Here is a 21,552-nt window from a genome sequence, read left to right as displayed (position 1 = left end):
ACGGGCTCTCTGCATCCCAGGGGCTCTCCCAGGGCACAGTCCCACTGGGAAGACCCCCGCCCATGGGTTTGTTCTGCCCCATGGCACCATGGTTGGTTTGTGCCAGAGCCGGCAGAGCACGCAGATGCGGGAGGTGAACCTTGCCGTTAGCTGCTCACAGCTGACAAAATTTGGGGTGCAGGGCTGCTTGCTCATCCCAGGGGCATTCCTGGCCATTGCAATGCTTTCAGCTTACTCCTTCAGGTGTGGAGCAATGGGTGTTATTACACAATCCCTCCTGCAGTGTTCCAGACCCTCCACTGGTAAGGACTTGCAGATGTACTTGACCAGCACATTTCATGGAGCTGTTCAATGATTTGTGCCAAAGCTGTTAATAATGGTGTGGAATAGGATCAGCTGTGAGGGTGAGTGCTGAGGCTTCTGCCTAGCCTGGCAGTTGCTGTGTCACTGCAGGATGCCATCACCTCCCTATAAATCAGCTTTCTTGGCTCCTCTGCAAGTGGCAGGAGATCACAGAGGTCTCCCGAGATCCCAGGCAACGATGGTGCAAGTCACTGATATGGAAATGTCCGAGCGCCTGTCCTGCATCCTGGCTCACCAGGGGCTGCGCCTCTGCCGAGACCTGGAGCGGAAGGTGGGGAGACACAGCTGTGCAGTGCCACAGGGAGGGAGCTGGGGAGGTGGAGGGCATCACCCCATCCATCTGCAGGTGGCATGAGGCCCCTGTCTCAGAGCCTCCTTTCATCTGCTGCTTTAGCAAAGTTCAGATGCATTTGCTCTGAAGCATTTCTCTTGGCTCAAGACAAGAAACCACTTTTACCACAGTGCTTCCACCTTCAAGGCATGCCCCAGTGAGCGTCAGCTGGGCCAGCTGTGGTGGCCTGGGATATGTCTGTCCCAGGCTTCCTCTGCAAGGAAGGGAAAAGTCTCCTTTTGACAGAGGGGCTCCCACAGCCCCTTGCTCAAAGGCCCGGCAATGCACGAAACTCTGCCTCCATCTGCCTTCCCCGCTCTTGGAGCTCTCCCTGCAGCCTTAATCCGTCTGGAGCGTGGGCTGCCTGCAAACTCCTCTGCTGCGGCGTGTGACGCCCCCCTGGGCCCCTTCTCCGCTTTCCCAGCGGCCACGAAGCAGAGGCTGCGCTGGGGTCAGCGGGGCACAAAGCCGCTGGCGGGGGCCCGCCCTGACCCCCGGCCCTGCCCGCTACGGGCAGCCCGCCCCTGCCGGCTTGTGCAAACCTGCAGGCGGCATCGGCAGCCCTGTCGGGCCACAAACACACCCAGGAGGGTGTGAGCAGGCAGCAGAGGAGCAGAGCAGGGCTCTGCTGCGCGGGGACGCCCAGCTGAGAGCCCAGCCCCAGCACTCACCTGGCCTGACGGCGTCCCAGCTGCGGGAACCCGACGTCCGCAGGGAGCAGGTATTTTGCCCGTTTGGCTGGCTGCCCCGGGGTGGCAGCCCATGCCATGGGAACACCGTGCCACACTGCCACGGGAGCTGTGGGAGAGCTGGCAGAGCAGCAAGGGGGGTGACCGTCCTGGCCCTGCATGCGGCTGAGGGGGGGAAGGAAAGGGGCTGCCCGTGCTGTTGCCACGCTCCAGAGAGCGGGGATGGGGAGCCCAGGGCTGACTGCATAGGGCAGATGTGGGGTGTTTGTGCTGCTCTTGCTGTTCTGGGGTCACCCTGTTCCCCACGCTGACCCAGGAGCTCTGCCCTCCCTCCTGTGAAGTCAGGGGACAGTGGGGCTAGGTGTCGGCTCCTGCTGACCTGCCCAGTGGCACGCAGCCTGGGATGGCTTGGCTCCACAAGGGCAAGGAGGTCTTGCCCTGCCCATGGCCACCTGCTTGCCCTGTGCCAGCACCCCTGGGGCACAAAGGTCCCTGTGGGGCTGCAAGCACATGCTGCCGTGTCAGTGACTGTAGCAATGGGTTTGTCATCCCTTCAAGCTCCCTGTGACCCCACACTAGGGCTGGGGGTGTGCTGTGGGGGTTGTTTGGTGGGAGCTGAAGGAGGGCTCCTTCTGGCCCTGATGGACCCCCCTGCTCCCACTGTGCAGCTCTCCCCTTGGAGCTGGAGCAGAAGCTGAGCAGGGTCTGCTGCGTGCCCAGCCCAGCTCTGTTTGGGACCTATGCCTTGTACAGGGGTGTTGCACAATAACTACTGGTGCTGCTGCTGCAGTCCCACTCTGAGCTGGGGAACAGGGTGGTATTTTCCCTCCAAACCCTCCAGATAGCACCAGTAGCGTAGATTTGTGGCCAGTCCTGTGCCACTACTCTGCTAAGCTCCAGTCCTGGCAGCAACAGCCTCTCAGAGCAGATGAATGCTGAAGTTCAGCTGGTGCCTACAGCCACTCCTACTGTACTTTGTACCCTGCGTGGAAGCCAGCTGGGGGGGTGGCAGGGTTTCCCTGAGCAGCTGCTGGCACCGGTGCTCTGCCTGTGTGAGCAGCGAGGGGGGGGTAGGGCAAGTCCCACAGGATGCCAGCTGAGCCCGCTGCTCCCTGGTGGAAGTGATGCCTCTGCTTCTGGTGACAGCAGGGTCATGAGCCTGCAGCCAGAGCCCCTGGGCATCAGGGAGGGAAACTGTCTGGTCCCACGGTTTCCTGCATTTGTGTTAGGGCTAGCTCCTTCGGTGCAATCACTGAGCAGATCACAGCTGCTGATCTAGTCCCTAGAAGATGGAGGGGGCAGCGGATGTGGGCACCACTGTGCTGCTCAGCATCCCCTGCGCCTGGGCTGGCTGTACCTGCTGATGGCAGCCCCCACACCTCCCCCAGCCTGCAGAAGCTGGCTGGGCAGGTTAGGGGTCCTGCTTTTGGGTTGGTACCTGGCTGTGCATGCCCCAGCGGCCACTGCTCTGCATGGGTCTTGGGGGAGACTCTGCACCCCGGCCCTGGAGACCAACACACTGGTGGTATTTGGGAGTGAGGTGCCATGCTGGGGTACTGCTGTGTCACGGGGGGAGATGAGGCTGACCTTGGCCATAGCCAGGGAGTAGCAGAGCCACTCTGGTGTGGCTGGCTGGGGCTGGGAGGGCCTGGGCTAGCTCTGCTCCAGCTCTGCTCCCCCTCTCCAGGGCCCAAGGTTGGAATGGGACGCGCCCCTGCTAGGCACACCCTTGCCTCCAACATTGGAGAGGATGTGGCTGGGAGGATGTGGTCGGCTGGCTCCCATGCCTGGCTCAGTGGTCGCAGTGAAATTAGATTCTGGCTTAATCTGCAGGGTGATAGTGTTGCATGGGGTGCCTGGCCTGTTGGGGAGGTTGGGATGAGGAGGGGGAGGAGCTCTGCAGCAGGGCAAGTGGTAATAAACATGGGTTTCTTCGGGTAGATAAAAGGAGACCTTGTTTGGGGGTCCCTGCTTCTTCCAGCCAAGCACCAAGAATCTGGGGACCACAGCAAAGTGTCCTGGCCCTCTCCCCTTCCCAGTGCGTGGGGAACCCAGTGGTAGCCCTGCACCCAGCCTGGGTGTCCGCAGCTGTAGCAATGGGTTTCCCCCCATAATTGCTGCTCTTCCCCCCTCTTCCCCCCGCAGCACTTGGACCAGCAACTGTCCAGTGCCTGCTCAGCTGCAGCTCCTCAAGCTCCCCTGGGGACTCCTTGCTGTGTGAGCTGAGCTGGAGGGCTGCCAGGATGGCGCTGCCTCAGCGGGGACGTGGGCTTACAGAGGAGGACGGGTACTTCCCAGGCTGTTGCACGTATCCTCAGCAAAGCAGGAACCCCAGGCTACGGCATGGGGCTGCATGGTCCTTGCAGCTGCACTACCCCCGGGGAGTCTGTGTGCAAGGTTGTGTCAAGCTGGCTGGCAAGGCTGCCGGCCCCTGGAGCCTGCATGGTGCTCCTGGCTACCAGGTGGAGCACCAGACCCTGGGCTGGGGAGCAGGCCCTGCTCCCTGCCAGCTCCAGGCTTGCTCCGGCTGGTTGAGCAAAGGGTCCCAGGACAGCCCGCTGAACAGGTTGGGCTGCACTCTGGGCTCCCGTTTTCCCTGGCACCACGCCTTGCCTCGGGACATGGCCAGCAGCCCCGCTATGTCCCAGGGCTCTCGGGCAGCCGCTTGCCAGGCTACCTGCAGTGCCCCACCCCCATGGGGCAGGGGGCGGTGTGTGTTGGGAGGTCTGTGCCAACGTGCTGTGTGCATCCCCTGCAGGACACCTGACCTTTGGCCTGGGACAGCTCAGAGCTATGGCAGACCCCCCTGGCTGCTGCCGCCCCTGTGCCACCTGCCTGCTCTGCCTCTACAGCTGCCAGTGGATCACCACCAAGAAGGAGAAGAGGAAGGGCCTGAGAACCACCAAGGTGATACCATGGGTGATGCTGAGCTGGGGCTGGCCAGCCCCTGTGTGGGAGGCTTAGAGTGGTGGGTGAGGAAGGGCTCCGGCTGGGGGGCTCAGCCCAGACACTGGGCTGCTGACCCCTTGCCACTGGTCCTGCTCCCCAGGGCTGAGCCCCAAGAGAGCTGGGGTGCTATCTGGCACCTTTTCTGTCCAGGGACTGCCCTAGCCTGGAGCAGTGAGAAGGTGAACCGTCTGTTCCTGCTGGGTGACAAGGGTAGAGCAGCACACTGGCAGCAGCGAGGCTGAGCCGTGGCCGTCCCCTGCCCAGCCAAGTATGCATCTGTGTCAGGGCTCGCGTGTGCCTGGAGCAGAGCGCTGTGCTCCCTGAGGGCTGAGCGTGGCAGGCAGGTCCTGGGGTGCTGAATGCCTGGCAAGGCACGTGGGAGGCACGGTTCCTGGGCTGGGTGCGGCCCCTGCCGATGGGGTGCTGGAAGGGGGTGTCCCCAGCAATTTGTAATCTGGGAGGGGTGAGGCCCTGGGATTCTCTGAGGTCTCCAACTCCCATGGGAGCGGCTGTGCCGCTGCTTGTCCTGTCTTGCCTGGAATGTGCGAGCTGGTCCAGGCTGCTGGGTGTCCCATTCAGCACCTGTGGCATCCCTCACCTCCCCATGTATACGGGGCTAGGGGCTGCAGACCCTGAAGCTGGATCTGGCTTTGGCTGGGCAGGCAGGAGCAGTCTGCAGGCTCACCACTGCAATGACAGCTCTGAGGCACAGCACCCTGCTCCACCCAGCCCACAGATCACCCAGCTAGAAGGGAACAGGGCCTGGCTCCCTGCCCCTTCCCATGTCCAAAGTCCCAGCCTGCTTCCAGGGGCTGCTGCATGGGAACGGAGGCAGTCCTGCCACAGGGTCTGTCCTCCCCAGCCTAGCGTAGGCAGCTTTTTAGCTTGTAGGAGATGCTGGTCCATCTTCTTGTAGCATGGGTCCAGCCAAAAGACCTCTCCTGGGGAGCTCTGTTCCTTCTCCATGGGGCAGCTCAATGCCTGGACCCGTGAGGCCAGTGCCTGCTGTGACCCCCTGTGCACCCTGCTGCAGGCTGGGTGCTCCCCAGGGGTCTCAACAACCTGGCCAGGGGCTAGGTGCCCCGCAGATGTGTGCATAGCTGTCATCTCTGGCTTTCAGTGTGACTGCAGCTGGTTCCTTTTCCTCTTCTGTGTCTTCCTCTTCACACTGGTGTGGCTCTACTTCGCCATCATCATTCTCAATGATTTCCACAACTTCAATGAGTGAGTAGGATCCCACATCCAGCCTTGCTCCCCATGTCTCCTCTGCCCCTCTGACTGTCCCCTTTGCTGGCAGGTTCATCTTCAAGCAGAGGAAGTTGTGGCTAGACTGGTCCCTGGTCTTGATCATAGCTACAGCTGTGCTGATCACCTACTCAGCTGTGCTGCTGGTAAGCCCCACTGATCCCACCTGGGCTAGCCGAGGTACGGAGCTGTGCTGAGCACAGGCTGGCTGCCATGTCCTGTGCAGAGCCAGGTGGAGCCCGCAGCATCCAGCCTGCTGGAGCTGTATCAGCCTGAGCATGGCCGGAGACCCTGCCTGTGTCAGGGGGCCAGAGCTACTGTGGCTGAGTCCTGTGCCATTAGAGGGCTGAGGTGTGGGGTACAACCCAGCTCTGACATCTCCTTGTTCTGCTCACAGGTCCTTGCTTTGTGCTTGCAGCTCTGCGGCCAGCCCTTGAAGCTACACTGGCTGCACAAGGTGAGAGACTGGGGGTGCAGGGACTTGGTGCCTGCCCTGGCTGCCTTGCACCTTGGGAAGCTGTGACCAGCCTACTGGGGCTGCGTACGGCTGCTGTGACCCCACTGAGTGGCTGTGTGGTGTGTCCCCGCTGAGCTGCAGCTGTTAGTCCCCAAGCCACACGTCTCTGGGATGGGAATATTCCCCTTGCTCAAAGCACGGGGTACAGAGCTCAGCTGCAAACCCAGATGTGGGAAATGAGGTCTCAGGACTTGCAGGGGCTCAGGAGGAAGGAATGAGGAGGACTCTGCCTGCCCTGCCAGGGCAGAGCCCAGCTGACCTGCAGGATGCTGTGTGCTCCCCTAACTGCCCTGTGCCCTGCCCCACAGACCCTGCTGATCTTAACTGCCCTGGTGGTGGCTGCAGCCTTCACAGGGCTGGGAATAAAGTGGGCGGAGGAGTGGAGAAGTGCACGTATCTCCCTGCAGGTGAGTCACCTCAATACCAGAGACTCCTCCACTGTACCCAGTACCTGGCCTGTGGGGATGAGCTGAAGGGTGGTGACTGGAGCCCCCAGCATGGCTGTGTGCCATGGGGGTTAACTCCCTGCCCTTGACTTCTGCTGCGTGGCCAGGCAAGGTGCTCGTCCTGCTCTTGTAGTCCTGCCTGGAGCAGCTGCAGCCAGGGTGATGAACGGTGGCTGGACTGGAGCAGGGAGTCTGTTCAGTCCCCCCAGGAGCTTGTCCTTCCCTGCCTGGCACTGTGTCTCTTCCAGTGGTGCTGGCTGCAGTGGCAGATCCCTGGCATTGGAGTATGTGGATTTTGGGGACAGGGGCTGGGCTGGTGCTGGCTGACACCATGCATTTGCCTCCCCAGGCAACAGGTCCCTTCCTGCACATTGGAATTGTGGGGGGAATGACGCTCCTTGCCTGGCCCCTGGCCACCTTCATCTACCGCACCCGCAGCACAGGTAATCCCCCTTCAAGGTCTCCACTTCCCCCCTAGGCTGGTGCCCTGCTTCCTACCACCCAACCAAGTGGCACTGGTGGCAGTGGTGCACAGAGAGTGTTGGCGCAGTGGGAACAGGTCCCCAGGACTCCAGTAGTAATGCGTGCTCTTGGTTGCTGCTTCTCATGCCCAGCCCTTGGTGCAGCTTCAGCCCTCACTGCTTTGCAGCTGAAGGAGGGCTATGGATGGCAGACTGAGTCCTGCAGAAGTGCTGGGTTGGGGTGCAAGGACACGTAGTGGGCCAAGAATAAATCTGCAGTGTTCCTGAGGCTGGGGATGCAATGCCTGACCTAGGGCAACCATAAGTTAATGCCAGATGAAGCAGCCTTGGCTTATTCCTAACAGCCTGCAAAATACTTCCTCTGTACCTCACCCCTCTATCTTCTCTGTCTCTGCCTGCAGGTCTCAAGGTGTTTCTGCTACTTGTGTACTGCACAGTGATGATCGCGCTGTATCTGGCTCCCCTGGGAATTGCCTCCCCTTGCATCATGGAGGAGAACCAGCTGCCCCCCAAGCCAGCCCTGGTTGGCCACCGAGGAGCCCCCATGGTGAGTGACCAGCACCAGCAGTGTCCTGGCACAGTGGATCAGGGTGGATGGGACAGGCTGTTCTGCCAGCAAAAGCCAGGCTGTGCCTGGCTGTGGGGCACTGGCATCAGACCCTTGCTGCTGCAGGTCTGGATGAGCTCTGGCCAGCCCAGTAGAGAGGGGTCCCCACACTAGCCAGGGCAGCGCAGGGCTGGAGGATGGGTGAGGAGGGTGGACGCAGCAGTCACAGGGCAGAGCTGCTTGCTGAGCACTGATGCACCAGGGGCAAGCAGCTCTCAGCAGAAAGCCTGGCTGTGTAGTGTGGGCTGGGAAGCAGGGACTAGGCAGGCTTCGGCTGTCTGCACCCAGCCCTTTTCCATCCCCCACCCTACCAGGGTCACCCCAGTCTCATTGTGGTTGACCTAGAGCCCAACCAAGCTGCTGGGTGCAGCCAGGCAAGGTGAGTGCCTGCCTCCTGTCCCTTCCCACCCATGCCCTCTGCACTAACACCATTCCTTTTCCAGCTGGCCCCCGAAAACACCCTCATGTCACTGCACAAGGCGGTGGACTGTGATGTGCAAGTCTTTGAGACAGACGTCATGGTGAGGTAAAGGAGCAGCAGGGACTTGGAGGGAGGAAGGGGCCTGTGTATCCTGGGATGTAACCTTCCACATGGGGCATTCTGGAACACACCTGGAAGACTGATATAGCCTGCATTTGGAGGCAGCCCTGTTCAAAAGGCTCTGCCATTCCCACCCTTCCCAGTATGGGACTGGCTCCAGCTTGGTGTCCCAATGATCTGGGAGAGGTACTGGGTTTCTGTCCTCCCCACGCAGGTTGCCTTCCAGGGCATTAGGAGGTAGGCACCATCAGGGGAGAGGCACTGCTTGGAAAACAGACCCTGGCTCTAGTTCATCTCATGCAATCCTGCTATGGGGACAGCTGTTGCAGTGAGCAAGGAACTACTTGGTTCTTGGCTTGGTCTCTAGGTGCTCTGTGCTTTCCAGACTCTCACCTTTTTGTGTAGAGGACCACAAGTAGGCATGAGGGTGGGGGTTACCCTAGCAGGGTGGCTGGGAGAAGGCAGAAATGCCAGGGTAGGGATAGGAGACAAACAGCTTGCAACACAGAACTTCCCTCTGCTCCTTTGCCAGTGCTGACGGGGTCCCGTTCCTCATGCATGACGAGGAACTCACCAGGACCACCAACGTGCAGGCTGTGTTCCCTGAGAGGGCTGCCCTGAACAGCACCACCTTCAACTGGACAGACCTCCAGCAGCTGGATGCTGGCAGCTGGTTCCTGGAGGTCAGGATGCCCCTGGGGCGTCTGGTCAGGGATTTATGGGTGAAGCATGAGCCCTGCCCTGGGGAAGGTTCCCTTTGCAGCGCTGGTCCTGGCAGACACCTGGACAGGGTGCAGAAGCACTTCCACGCCTGCACAAATCCCTTGGGTGCGGTTATGCCCCAAGCTGGGGTTTGTTCTGACTCCTCAGCTGAGTCACAGAGGAGGCTGGTTTGAGGGGAGATGTCTCATGTGTTTGCTCTGAGCTGCACAGCCTGCCTGGGCTTGGAGGCAGCTGTGGCAAGACTCTTCCCAAATGGTGACTAACCAACTGCTGGGCTGCTCTGAATGCCCACAGGTGTTGGGGCTGCTTGAACTGTGCTGTTAGTGGGGAGAAGGGTAGAGGTGCCCCATGGCTGTGCAGGGGAAGGATCCCTGTGCCTGTCTGCACTGGAGAGCATGTGGAGAGGCCATGTAGGAAACTGAGAGCCAGAGACGGGCACCAGTTTGGGAGGTGGAAGCTTATGGGGGGTCTGCCTATGATGACTAACTCTCTCTCACCGTTGCAGCGGAGGCCGTTTCCCACTGTGCAGAGTCTTTCTGCTGGCGATCGCTACCAGGTAACTGAACAGAGGATCCCGTCCCTGGAACAGGCACTAGAGGCAGCCAAGCAGAGCAATATCTCCATCATGTTCGACCTCCGGCCTGAGAACCACAGTGACTACCAGAGCTTTGTCAATGCCACCCTGGAAGTGATCTTGCAGTCGGGCATCCCACTACAGCAGGTGAGCTGGCCACCGCCCCACCACTGCCCGGGCCTGCTGTCACACCCCTACTGTGGTGGGAGCTGCCCTGCCAACCCCACTGAGCATCCCTGCCACCCCATACACCGCATCCCCATATGTGAGCCCTGTTGGGGAACCCTGTCCAGGCATGGGATTCTCTAGCTGGGAGAAGTTGCCAATAATTAGGGGTTAATGCCTACAGCTTCAGACCCCTCCAAATACTGTGGTTCCCCAGCACTGGCCACCCTGGTGTGTAAACAGTGACTCAGTCTAGGGAGGGGACCAACAGTGCTAGCAAGAGCAGGAAAACCGTGCTCAGGCTTCCACCTCCCAGCACTGTGCCACACCTCTCCCTGCAGCTCTTGGACTCCTTCTGCAACCTCCTGTGTTGCCTTTGCACTTCATCCAACCTCTGCAGCACAGGACACGTGGGGATGAATTAGCACCCAAATCACTTTCCCTTCTTGGCTTTTTGGGAATGCAGAGCAGGAGGGGAGACAGCAAAGACTGTAGTGTTGATCCAAGGTGCATTCTTGCTGCAGAGTTGGGGCCAAAAGGATGTACTGCTTGATCCATTCAAGGACCCAGAAAGGACATAACTGCTGCAGCTTGCTTAGGCAGGAACTGCTTTCTCCACTCAGTGGGGTCTGTTGTGCTTACTTCTTGGCTGGAACAAGCTCTTAGGAGACTGTCCTGGCTGAGATCCTCATGGAGGAGTTGAGCATGGAGGGGGGCAGGAAGCAGCTGTCTGAGCAGGCCATGTGTGCCTGGACTTGCAAGGAAATATTGGAAGAGAGAAAGCTCTCTGGAGCACCTCCTCTGCATGTGCTCTCTGGCTCTTGCCTAGGTCCTCTGGCTGCCGGATGGGTTCAGGGAACAGGTCAAACAGCAAGCCCCAGGCATTCAGCAAGTTTATGGCCGGAAGAGACTCCAGAATGAGAAGGAGCCACTGCTGCATGTCAATCTGCCCTACCAGGACATGAGCTCTGAGGAGATCAGGTGAAAGCCCTCTGCCCAGGAGCCTGGGAGCTGTGGGGCCTGGGCACTGTCCCAGCTCTGTTCCAGGGGCCAGCAGAGGTGAGGGCCAGCTGAGGCTGAGTGCTGGCGCACTGCTGTGAAGGTCAGGGTGTCTGCTACAGCCATGTGGACAAGCATGCCTTATCAGGCAGGGCTGGTGCAGGGGATGGAGCTGGCTGTAGTCCTCTGCCTTGCCAGCAAATCTGCCCTGCGTCTGGCTCTCCAGACAGTTGCTCCATATGGCTGCAAATGCTGGATCACATCCCAGACATACAGTCCTCTCTGGCTGTGTGCTGAGTGTGCCGGCACCCTGCTGTCTGCTGCTCTGACCACGGCTGTCCCTATGCAGGCAGTACCGCCAGGACAACATCTCTGTCAACTTGTACGTGGTGAACCAGCCCTGGCTCTTCTCTGTGCTGTGGTGCTCTGGGGTGAGCTCTGTCACCACCAACGCCTGTCAGGTGCTGAAGGAGATGAAACACCCCATCTGGCTGCTTGTAAGTGACCCTTCCATCCTTCACCCTGCCCCACAGCCCTGTGCCCCAGGCACTTGTGGGTCCCTTTCTGCAGCTGCCGTGGGCAGCCAGCTGCCTGGAGGGTGGCTTTTGCTCAGTGCTGTGCTGGCATGGGAACGTGTGACCCTGCAGAAGGAACCACTGGCACAGCAGTCTGGGCTGTACCACCAGCACACCACCCCTGGCTGGTGTTCATGGCTTGTCTTGTTGCCTTGCAGCCCAGCAGCACATACCTCATGATCTGGATTGTTGTAGACTGCGCTTCCTTCCTTGTTATCCTCTGGGCCTTCCTCTTGCTGAAGTACGTTTGATCCCTTTCCCCCTCCCGGGGCAAGTCTGTTGGGGGAGGCTGTAGTGTGCCCTGGGTGGCTGGTACATACCCAAACCCGGTCATATCTGCTGCCACCCCTCTCTGGACTCAGATCCTGGGGGGTCCTCTCCTGTCTGGCTAAGTGAGACAGCAGTGTGTGGAGGCAGCTTTTATCACCAGGCTGCAGCTAAAAATCTGGCCTGACCCTTGCTTGAGCTGTTGGATGCCTTAGTTCACACTTGCTCGCTCATTCTGCACCCCAGGGCTTGGGGGGCTGACGCTGGGGGACCTTGGCCCTGCTCCTTTACCAGTGCTGCAGGCACCAAGAGCAGATCCCTGTGGGGCCCCACAGTCTCCATCTAGAAGCTCAGAGGACAGAAGGGGGAGGCCAGACTGACATGCTAACATCGATCCTATCCCATCTCCTAGGAGGTGCTCCCAGAGGAGACAGCCGGTGGGTGAGTACGCATGGATGTGAGCTCCCTCCCTTGGAGCCAGGCTGTGCCTGCGGGACAGGCAGGCAGCTTTCTCCAGCCAAACATGACAGAGCGGTTTGGGATGGCCAGGGGAGGGAAGGGAATCCCAGCCCAGGGAGTTCCTGTCCTGCCTTTAGCAAACAGCCCTGTGGGACAGTGCTGGGGAATCCCACATTCCCCAAGTCTCCTCAAACCTGCTTTTCAGGCCACTCTGCCTGTTGCTGCAGGATGGTGGCTGCCTGTGATGACTTTTATTTTCTCTGTCTCCCCAGAGTCCGAGACGGATGTGCTGCTCACAAAGATCAACAGCTTGATGCAAGAGTGACCCCTCTGGCCTGCATCAGCCATGGGGAGGGGCAGCCAGAGCCCTGCACAGCTCAAGTGGGGAGCACTCCTCAGGCCAGCTTTGAGGCTCCTTTCCTTTGCAGACTCCTTCCTGAGCTTCCCGACCTCCATAGTCCTCCTGGTTCCTTGCGCAGTGCACAACTGCCCTCAGCTGAAAAAACCTGGAAGTGGGTTCCCAGTTCCCACTGTCAGCAAGGAACTGGAGCCTTTGCAGTGGTTTCCTGGGGCTGGCTTGTGTCTGGGGGCTGAGTACTTATCCAGCAGTGCTGGGGCTAAGACCTCTGCCCTGGGATTTGGAGAGTAATGGGGATTTGAGTTGTTGTTTGGTGCAGGAAAAGGGGCAGCCTCTGCCTGTCAGCAGCAGCAGCTCTACAGCCAATGATGGGAAAGCTTGTTTAAAGTGCTGCTGTTCTGGGGGCTGCCCTGCCCTATGGCTTGAGGAATGGGAAGGAGGGTGCGGGGGGGTGGCTTTTCACAAGATGGAGGGGGAGCTGAGCTCTTCCCACCCCCATGCTAGACATAAGTCCTGCCCCTGCTGCTGCTGGCTTCATGCTTGTGGGCCAGGGTGCTGGCACCCCATGCAGCAGTTAGTGCCTGTTGCGCTGGAGGGAAAGGAAGCAGGGGCTGGGGGTGGAGGGTGTCTGGGGCTGGACTACAGTCACACCCCTGCTGCTGCAAGGCTACAGAGGTGTGCGAGGGAGGGGAGTGGTGGGACTCGGCATCAGTCAATTTGCAGCTGGGCCTTGAACTTGGAAAGGGGGATTGGGTCATTTTTACTTGTTCCTACCTATTTATGTCAATAAATCAGCGGAGCGGTAGACAGACCCCGAAGGGTTGAGTTGGGCATAACTGCTTCCTCCCCCTTTCCCGCTCCCCTGCACCCCCTAACCTTTACCCGCGGGTCCCGGCCGCCTGGAGCCCTGCCGGCCCCGGGGCAAGCGCAGCCCAGCCGGTACCGGCCCGGGGCAGGCGGGGATCCGCGGCGCGTCCGTGCCATCTAGTGACAGCGCGGGGAAGCGGTGCCGGGGGCCGAGCGGCTCCTCCGGGCCGGGCCCTCCGCAGCGGAGAGGGAGGGGAGGCCGAGCCGGGCGTGCCTGCCGGGGTTCTTGGGGCGGGGTGCGCACGCCGAGCCGCCCCGGTAGCCCGGCGGGCTCCGAGCAGCCGCGCCCCGGGGTAGAGCAGCGGGTGCGCGCTCGGTGCCAGGGCGGTGCCGGCGGGAGGCGGGCGGGGGGCGGCTCCTCGACCGGTTCCCGCGGGGCGGGCGGCGGCTCGGCCGCTCGCGGGCTGGCACCTACCGGAGCGGCCGCCGGCCACGGCGGAGCGATGATCCGCCGGGAAGGTAAGGAGCGCCCTGCCCTGCCCTGCCCTGCCTGCAGCGCCGGGCATCCGCGGCCCGCCGCGCTCAACAAGTGTGCCCTGCCGGTACCGGCACAGGGATTGCGCCCGGTGCCCCGCGCTCCTGCCGGGCAGTTCCCTCCCTTCCTCCCTCCCCACCACGGGCCGGGCCGCCCTGCCCGGTGCACCCCCGGGGTTGAGACCTGAGGACCGGGTGCCCCGGCTTCACGCCCTCCCTGGGCTGTGGGACACATCCTCGTGCCACTGTGGCTCAGAGTGGGTGGCCATGGGATGCTGTGCTTGCAGCACCCTCGGGTGCTGTGGGGAGGGCAGGTATGGGGGTGTGGGCCCTGCGAGGAAGGACCTCCTGTAAGTGGGACTTGTACCTTGAGGTATGGTGAGATGGGCCCTGGCCACCACATGCTCTTTCTTGGCTGCTGCAGGAAGGGTGCTCCAGTCTCTTCCCTGTGCTGGGGGCACAGCACTTCCTTGGGTTTGCTGGTCTAGGGCCAGCGCTCCCCTGCTCCAGCTGGCTGTCACCTGGTGCTGGTGGCCAGCAGTGCAGGGGTCAGCGGAGGGTGCATGCCGCTCTTTCTGTGCAGCCTGGACTGGGGTGGGATGTTCACACCAGGTTCGCAGTCTTTGTGTCCTGGTGTGGTGGCCCCAGTTCTCCACCTGCTTCTTTAGCTTCTGCTGATAAGGTCAGGAATGACCAGGCAAAGATGACTCAACCCCACTCACGGGATGCTGGGCAGTGTCTGATCTTGCAGAAAAGGAAGCCCTTAGTTGATAACGCAGGGCTGGGATGCTCATAAAGCCCAATAAATCTGGAGCTTGGGGAAGTCCCTGCTTTTCCTGGAGCCAGTGTGGAGCTCAGTTCTGAGCAGGAGCTATTCACGCTTCCCCAGGCTCCTTTCTCTGTTCTGCTCCCACAATGAGTCAGTGTAGGCAGGTGACACAGGCAGGACCCCCTTCCCCTTTCGGCCAAGGAGGAGCTGGGAGGGGAGCCAGCTGGGCGAACTGGGATAGCAGGTGGCATGCACCCTAGCAGACACAGGCCCCCTTGTTTGATGACCTGAATTCCCTGCTGAGAGCCCTGGGATAAGCAGGGTCATCCTTTCTGCATGAGTTCCTGGGTTAAAAGACGAGTCCCCAACAGTGACAGAATGGCTCCCCCGCCTCCTCACACAGAGGCCTTTTGTCTGCAGGCTGCCTGGATGGCAAAGGAAAATATTCACTGATAGGACTGGGATGGGCTCAAGGTCCACGGGAGCTCCCCACCTGCCTTGAGAGATGGGTCACATCTGGGGCTGGAGCTGGACTGGCAGCTTTGGGCATCTGCCCAGAGAAGCATAGAGGTGTCCTGGCACAGAGAGATCACAGCTCCACTATTTTAGGTCCAAGGTTGTCTCACATGATGATCCTAGTCTTTAACCAAAGCACTGCTTCATGGCAGCCTCCAGCTCCCCTCCTGGCCAGCATGCCTCCTTCCCTGACCCCAAGGTATCATGTTCCTTTCCCACTGTGTCTCCTGCTGATCCAAGGCTGCTTGATGCATGGAGCAATTCTTACGCTTCATCCTGTAGAAACCCAAGTTTTGCCACTCGTGTAGCTGAGCTGTTTGCAATATCTTGTGCTACATGAGTGGGGCTATGCTCAGCTTTGCTGCAGCCATCTGGCCCCGTGTGGGAGACTGCAGCTCTTGCGGTAGTACTCATAGCCCTGTGCAACTGGGACGTGTCCAGCTCCTGAATGGCTTCTCTGCCTGGGAGGTGGCAGAGGTGCTCAGGCTGCCCAGTGCCATGGGGTTTGGAGGTGAGTCAACCTGGATTTAGCCCCTGATTTTCAGGGTTGAGGAGGGCCAGCAGGCAGAATCACCTCCCCTCCAGCCCCTGCCTGGCGCTCTGCCATGGCCCCTCTGCACCTCACGGCAGGGTTAGCTCTTCCAGGTATGTGTAACGAGGCTGCTTTTGTGGCTGTCAGACTCTTTAAAAATCCAGAGCTGAAAGGCAACTTGAGGCATTATCCAGGTGAGCCCTTTGTGCTGCTCCAAGACTGCACTCGAGCCTTCCCTGACAATGTCTGTCCATCCTTCAGTGTTAATGCCTTGTTACTCCTGTGTCATCTCTGCAGACACTGAACGGGCAGTGGAAATTCTGACCAGATACCAAAGCACCCTGCGGTCCCCAGAGGAGCAGGAGCTAAAAGCTTCCATTGGAAAAGTCTCGCACATCTTCCAAAGTGAACTCTTCCAGGCTCTGCTGGGTAAGCCCCTGTCTTGCGGTCCCTGGGGCTTTGCGGTCAGTGGGCTCTCCTGGGGGCCTGATCCTGCACAGGTGCCTGGCACTGACCAGGCTGGGTACATCCTGTGCAAACACATGGGTGCATGTAACACCAGGGAGCTGGTCTGTCTTTCTCCTCCAGGGCTTGGGCTGGAGATACTGGGGATCAGGGTTGCAGTTGCTGGGTGTTTGCGATGTGAACAGGATTCCGCAGTCAGGTGATTGTGGACAAGGGGTAAAGCCTTCTTCATCAGGCTATGCCAGATCTATCCAGTAGCTGCTAAAGGATGCTGCAGTGCCGTGAGCACCCTCTGCACAGTGCAGGCGTGGTGTGTTCGCAGCCACTGCCAGGTTTCCAGCTCTGCTTCCATACCAAGGACACCCTGCCACAGGGCTTCGCTCCTCCCTGCACCCCTCAGCTTCATCACAACCTGCTACTTTCCATTCCTGCTGCTGACCCGAAGGAAAACTAGATCTTTCTATCTTTGAGACAGAATCCACACATACTCAGCTCCCTTTGGGGTATCCTGGCCTTTCTTGTGCTTAGACCCACGAGCGCTTGCGAGTAACACACTGTGCAATTTCACACAAGAAACAGACTTGACAGCGAGGCTCGTCTTAGGGCTGGGCACCAGAAAATGCCATTTTGAGCACAGCGTAAAGTTCTCTATGTGGATTTAGACAAACACAGCTGGAGTCTTGCTGGACTATGCAGCTTCTCCATGCAAGATGCATGGCTATCTTGCTGAACAAGGTCATTTGAAAACGCACTTTCTTTGCAAAGTAATTTTTTTAGAAAAAAAATGATGGTTTTGGACTCTGAAGTTGCTCAGCTCCATTCCCTGTCAAAGCAGACCTGATCCTGGCTGTGCAGGTTCACTTAGGGCACTAATTTTGGAGAAGCTGCAGTGTGCTGAGTGGGGCAGGAGCTCCCACTTAGCTCCTCTCCTTAAGACCCGCTCACTGTGGGCCTAGGGGAAGCGCATGCAGCGCTGGCGATTTCCGTTCCCAGGTCTCCCAGGAGAGTAGCCGAGTTTCCCTGCTGGGAAGGAAGGGAAAGCACCCCAGAAGCTCTGCACCCCAGAGGAGGACCCAGACCCCAGGGTGCAGAGCTCCACGTGTGGTCTGTGCCTCATTCTCGGTGCGTTTTGACCCAAAGCTGTCTCAGCCCTGGCGTTCCCCCTCACCATCACTCTCCTCTCTCAGCAGCTCTCTCCTTTTCTTCGCACCTCTGCAGCCAGAGACCCATTTCTGTGCCCACAGAGCCCCGAGTTGCCAGCAGCTACTCTGTGCTTCAGATTATCCATTGAAAATGAAATACAATCATGGGATGAGTGGCGTGTCCTGAGCTATTTTATTCTCTCCTTTCCTTGTTCTTGCTGTTGGAGCATCACCTGGAGGCTTTCAGCCCCAGCATGTCCTTGTGCAGGGCTTGCGCTGGGACGTCTGTGCCAGCGGCAGCAGAGACATGCGGCAAGGGAGGGCTCCACAGGGCAGTGGGCCCCCATGCCGAAGGGACCAGCGTGCATCTCCTTTCTTGCCTCTTCATTTATACAACCCACTCTCAAAATGCTCCCCAGCCCATGGTTAGTCCCACGCTGGAGGCAGTGGTCCCCAGCAGGGCTGTGATCGCCTTGGCAAACCTGACACGAGCCCAACACCCCTGGCTGCTTTTGTGTGCTGCCACAGCCCTCCCCGGTGCTGTGTGAAGGCAGCGAAACAACTTTCCCAAAGCCCAGGGCTGTTCATATTAGTGCAAAAGTGTTGTCAAGAGAGTGTAGCTGGAGACAGCATGTCCATGCACATGCCGAGCTGCCTGCAGTTTGCACACTGGCATGCAGACGCTGCACAGACTTCCCAGCTCCCTGCTCTAAGCCATCTGTCTTGGTGTCCTATCAACACTGGCATGAGGGAGTGTCGCTTGATTGCTGGTGACCTTTTCAACTGGTTTAACAGGATATTAGTTCCTCGTGCCAGAGCGAGCTTTCTCTAGATGTGTTTACCTAACTAGGAATTTGCATTAATTACTTCCGCCTCCCTGGAGCGTGGGTTTGTGAATTCCTCCATCCCTGCGTGGACACATCTGATGCTGTGTCTTGCTGCGTGCTCACTGTGCCCGCACACAGCTGGCACACACCAGGATTGCTCGGTGTCCACAGTCCGAACCTGCTGGAGCATGGTGACAGCTCTGGGAGAGTGGTGGAGCATTTCTATTTTATTTGCTTTTCACCCGCCCTTTTCCCAGTGAGCTGCTGTGTCTCTGTCTGAAGTTTGCTCAGAGTCACGGAGCTGGTTCAGAGTTTATCCGAGAGAGGAGGATTTGCAGGAGGAGCCACAGGTGTGCCTGCCGACGCAGAGGCTCCCATCTTGCTGCCCCATGCCGTGCCAGATGCTTCTGGCTCTGGAGAGGCCTCAGCCTGCAGAGGTCCCTTCTCTTGCAGCTTTTCCGAAATATGGGCCTGCTTTTTTTCAACCCCTGGGGAACATGAATGCATGCACATGGTACATCCCTGTCTTAGATTGCATGCTCCTACAGGTAGTGCTCTCCTAAGACATGCATTGGCTGGCTTAAGCTTGAACACCAAAATGTATTATGCCGTAGTAGAGTTATCAGAAGTGCCAAACATCACGGAGTTTTCCAAGTTGGTCCACATGAAAAATGCCAGGGATAGATATGGCTTTCCATATGCTTTTTTTTTTAAGAATAAGCTGTTTTGTGGGCTCCAGAAGCCCCAGTTTGCCCAGCTCCAGGGGAGGGTCTGCTGGGACGTTCAGATAAAGCCTGTGTGGTGTCCAGGGCTGCATGTATCTGTCATCGTGAATGTGCCCAGTGTTGCTCTGCACATGCACCGTTTTCTGCCAGACTCCTCTGACAACAGCACAGCCCCTTAAATCCTTGTGACCACCATGCCAGACTCAACTCCCCCTCTCCGGAGCTACCCATGCCCCGAGGCACGCTGACTCTGGCAGGACAGCTCCTGCCCCGGTGGGTGCCATGGCGGCTGGCTCAGCACAGCGATGCACGCTGGAATGCGCCAACCCCTGCTCCGCACAAAAGAAATTCCTTGGCGGTGCAGAGGGAAAACAGGCTGTGCTGGCTCCCTCCTTCTGGCCCCTCTTTCCCTGCGTCTGAGGCCATGGAGCCAAGCGCATGACTTGCAGAGAAACAGCCTGGCGAAAGGGCACTCAAGGACCCTGGGCTCAGGGGCACTGCGGCTGGGCTGGGGCGATTGTGGCCCTGCCTTGCCTCTGCTGCCTGGAGCCCCTTGGGTTGATGCTTGGCCTTGTCTCGTGCCGCCGGGGAGGACAGGGCTCGCACGCAGAAGCAGCTCACTGACCTTTCCTTCCTGAAGCCGGGGCTGAAAGGGGCTGTTGTGCCCTTTGCAGCAGGCGAAGCTGGGCAGACAGGCAGGGTTTGTGTGTGCTCGGCCACCCCGGCTGCCAGCAGCCCAAAGGGCAGTGCTCCTCCCGAAAGCCCTCTGGGGCTCAGCTCCTCTCCTGTGCCCAAGCGATGGCTAGCACAGACCCCAATGAGGTCCTGTCGGCTGCTTGGGCCCAATCCTCCCCTGCGGCTCCTTTTACCCCAAAAAACATTCCTCCTGGAGAGCCTTGCTGCTGCAGAGGCACAAGGAGAGGCAGGCTGTTGCCGACCCGCGGTGCTTCCCTGGGTGGAAAACTCCAGCCGGGAACTCAGCTCGTCAGCAGCGCTGCTGGGGATGGCAGTCATGGCTTCAACGGGTGGCTGCAGGAGCCAGGGTGGAAAACTGGAGGAATCTGGAGGATTCCCAGCCCTGAGGACTCCTCCTCTTGCAAATTAGCCCATAGCCAAGGATGGAAACTCATAGCTTGCTTGAAACATCTGCTGTGGCGGCTATAGGTGTGAATCCTCCCTACAGCAGCAGGGCCACAGCTGGGAGGCTGGTGCGAGGCTAGAGTTTCTGCTTGGGGTAAATCTGCGGTGACACAGCTGATGACAATGCACACGTTGGGGAAGAAATGTCATTTTCTGGAAGTGCACGTGCTGGCTGGCACAAGGGCGCTGCATTAGCCCTTGGATGCTGGTGCTATAGAAGTATTTAATGACATTTATTTGACGTATTGACCTCAGGAGGAAATTGTTAGACAAATTCTAATCTCTGCAAATCTTGAGTTACTCTTCGTTATTAGATCCAGAGTGGATTTACGTTGTCATCAAACAGAAATTGGGCTGTAAGACAGAACATGCAGCATCATCTTTTGCTACCACAACGTCCTCTTACTGAGGCTTTTCAGGTAGTGCTGCTCTTAAAGTGTGCAGGTGAGGCAGACTTGTGTGCAACTTGTGATGCCCATAAGAAATGAAGGAAACCAGCATATATTTAAATTATCTTTAATGCCACATGTACGTGTGTCCTAAAATGTACTCCTGTCACGGCTGCGCCCTTTGCTGCCTGAACCCCATCCCCCGATCCTGAAACTCCTCTAATCCCTGGTGCCAGCGATGATCACCTCTCCCAGCAAGCATCTAAAATGGGCTGAGGGTTTCGGAGGTGGAGAGCAGCTGCTTTGGAGGACAAACTTCTCGCTCCACAGGCGCCTTGCCAGCTTGGCTGCCCAAGGCTGTGTTCCTGCAGCAGATGGGTGACAAACGGGGACACCGGCAGCGGTGCACCCCCACGATGGGGCTGTTCAAATCCTGTTTTCAGTTTTGCGAAGTTTTGTGCATTCCAAGCGTAATCCGCACAGCCAGGAGCTCCTGCTATCCCATTACGCAATGACTATTTTTATAACCAGAGGGAGAGATGTTTTTGCACGAAAACAAAGTCCCATTTGTCTGGCTGTGCGATGACTGCTTGCCATGACCTCATGTCTGATTTGGGAGGACTTCAGGGGCTGCCAGCAGCGTGCTCAGCACGTGGGGGGCTGTGGAGGGGGTGCCCCAGGTGCGGTGGGTGGATGGGGGGACTCCCACTCCTCCTGTCACTGCCGGCTGCCCCATTTCTCCCGGGGCACAGGACAGAGCCTGGCAATGATGTAGCGCAAAGCAGCAGCTCCAAAAGCAGCATCGACACCAGGCAGTGGCACGGTGCTCCGTGGACTCGGGCGGCCACACAGTCTGGCTGGGCTCACCGTGGGCACAAAGCCACTCTGCCGGCAGCCGAGATTTATAGCAGCTTTTTCCATGCAGCTGGGAGGTCACCAGGCAGCCCCTGGGAGCTGGATGATGTGGGTCAATGCTGCTCCCTGTCCCATCTGCAACATGGATGTGCTGCTGCAGTGTATGGGCATGTGGTTAAACACAGGGGGAGGATGGGGACTTGCGTCTGGGGGTGCAGTCCTGCTTGTGAAAGCCTTCCTGGGAAATAGCCTTGGGCAGTGCTCAGCATGTCCCTGCTTACACTGCCCAGCTCTCACCAGATTTCCTTTGGAAATCTTTATAAAGTGGGCATTTAATACCCTGTGGTGCCTCAGTGTGGCATAGTTTCAGGTGAGAAATTGCACACTGAAGGGCTGGCACAGCTGCTTCATCCCTGAGATCCCAGGGAGCACCGGGGAAACAGCCATGGTCCCTTCGAGCTGAGACCCACCGCTTGCCCTTGGGGTCACTCACAGAAGAGGGGCTCTCCAGCCTCCTCCGCAGCAGATGCAGGTACAGAAAATAAACTCAGGTTCCTGCTG

General features: G+C 58.8%; 2 protein-coding genes across 6 annotated transcripts in view; both read left to right on the top strand.

Moving 5' to 3' along the window:
• Positions 1-1,268: 1,268 nt before the first annotated feature.
• GDPD2 (glycerophosphodiester phosphodiesterase domain containing 2) lies at positions 1,269-13,095 on the top strand. The gene is made up of 16 exons (XM_076346862.1): positions 1,269-1,415; positions 4,142-4,290; positions 5,453-5,556; positions 5,630-5,723; positions 5,975-6,034; positions 6,403-6,501; positions 6,890-6,983; positions 7,424-7,569; positions 8,073-8,155; positions 8,703-8,853; positions 9,399-9,614; positions 10,462-10,613; positions 10,981-11,128; positions 11,365-11,447; positions 11,886-11,914; positions 12,205-13,095. The coding sequence occupies exons 2-16, from the start codon at positions 4,177-4,179 to the stop codon at positions 12,255-12,257; spliced, it is 1,626 nt and encodes a 541-aa protein (XP_076202977.1). The 5' UTR covers positions 1,269-1,415; positions 4,142-4,176; the 3' UTR covers positions 12,258-13,095.
• A 446-nt stretch (positions 13,096-13,541) lies between these two features.
• DLG3 (discs large MAGUK scaffold protein 3) overlaps positions 13,542-21,552 on the top strand; it is an 80,623-nt gene continuing 72,612 nt past the window's right edge. For 4 of the 5 annotated variants that reach the window (XR_012996059.1, XM_076346853.1, XM_076346852.1 and 1 more), the window contains exons 1-2: positions 13,542-13,616; positions 15,746-15,877. Coding sequence is in view for 4 of the 5 variants with exons in the window: in XM_076346853.1 (XP_076202968.1) it covers positions 13,601-13,616; positions 15,746-15,877 (148 nt within the window). In the remaining variant the exon portion in view is untranslated. The remainder of the gene's footprint in view (positions 13,617-15,745; positions 15,878-21,552) is intronic. The other variant, XM_076346855.1, reaches the window with a different exon arrangement.

Source organism: Aptenodytes patagonicus, chromosome 9, assembly GCF_965638725.1.
Source record: "Aptenodytes patagonicus chromosome 9, bAptPat1.pri.cur, whole genome shotgun sequence".
NCBI lineage: Eukaryota > Metazoa > Chordata > Aves > Sphenisciformes > Spheniscidae > Aptenodytes > Aptenodytes patagonicus.
The sequence above is the reverse complement of the archived record's forward strand: the minus strand, read 5'-3'. Positions and strand labels throughout refer to the sequence as shown.

What these genes read in the sequence shown, in the direction of transcription:
- GDPD2 (XM_076346862.1), top strand. Translation starts at nt 4,177, where the DNA reads ATGGCAGACCCCCCTGGCTGCTGCCGCCCCTGTGCCACCTGCCTGCTC. An exon ending in AGGGCCTGAGAACCACCAAG is followed by an intron (nt 4,291 to 5,452) that starts GTGATACCATGG and finishes TCTGGCTTTCAG; the next exon opens with TGTGACTGCAGCTGGTTCCT. An exon ending in ATGAGCTCTGAGGAGATCAG is followed by an intron (nt 10,614 to 10,980) that starts GTGAAAGCCCTC and finishes GTCCCTATGCAG; the next exon opens with GCAGTACCGCCAGGACAACA.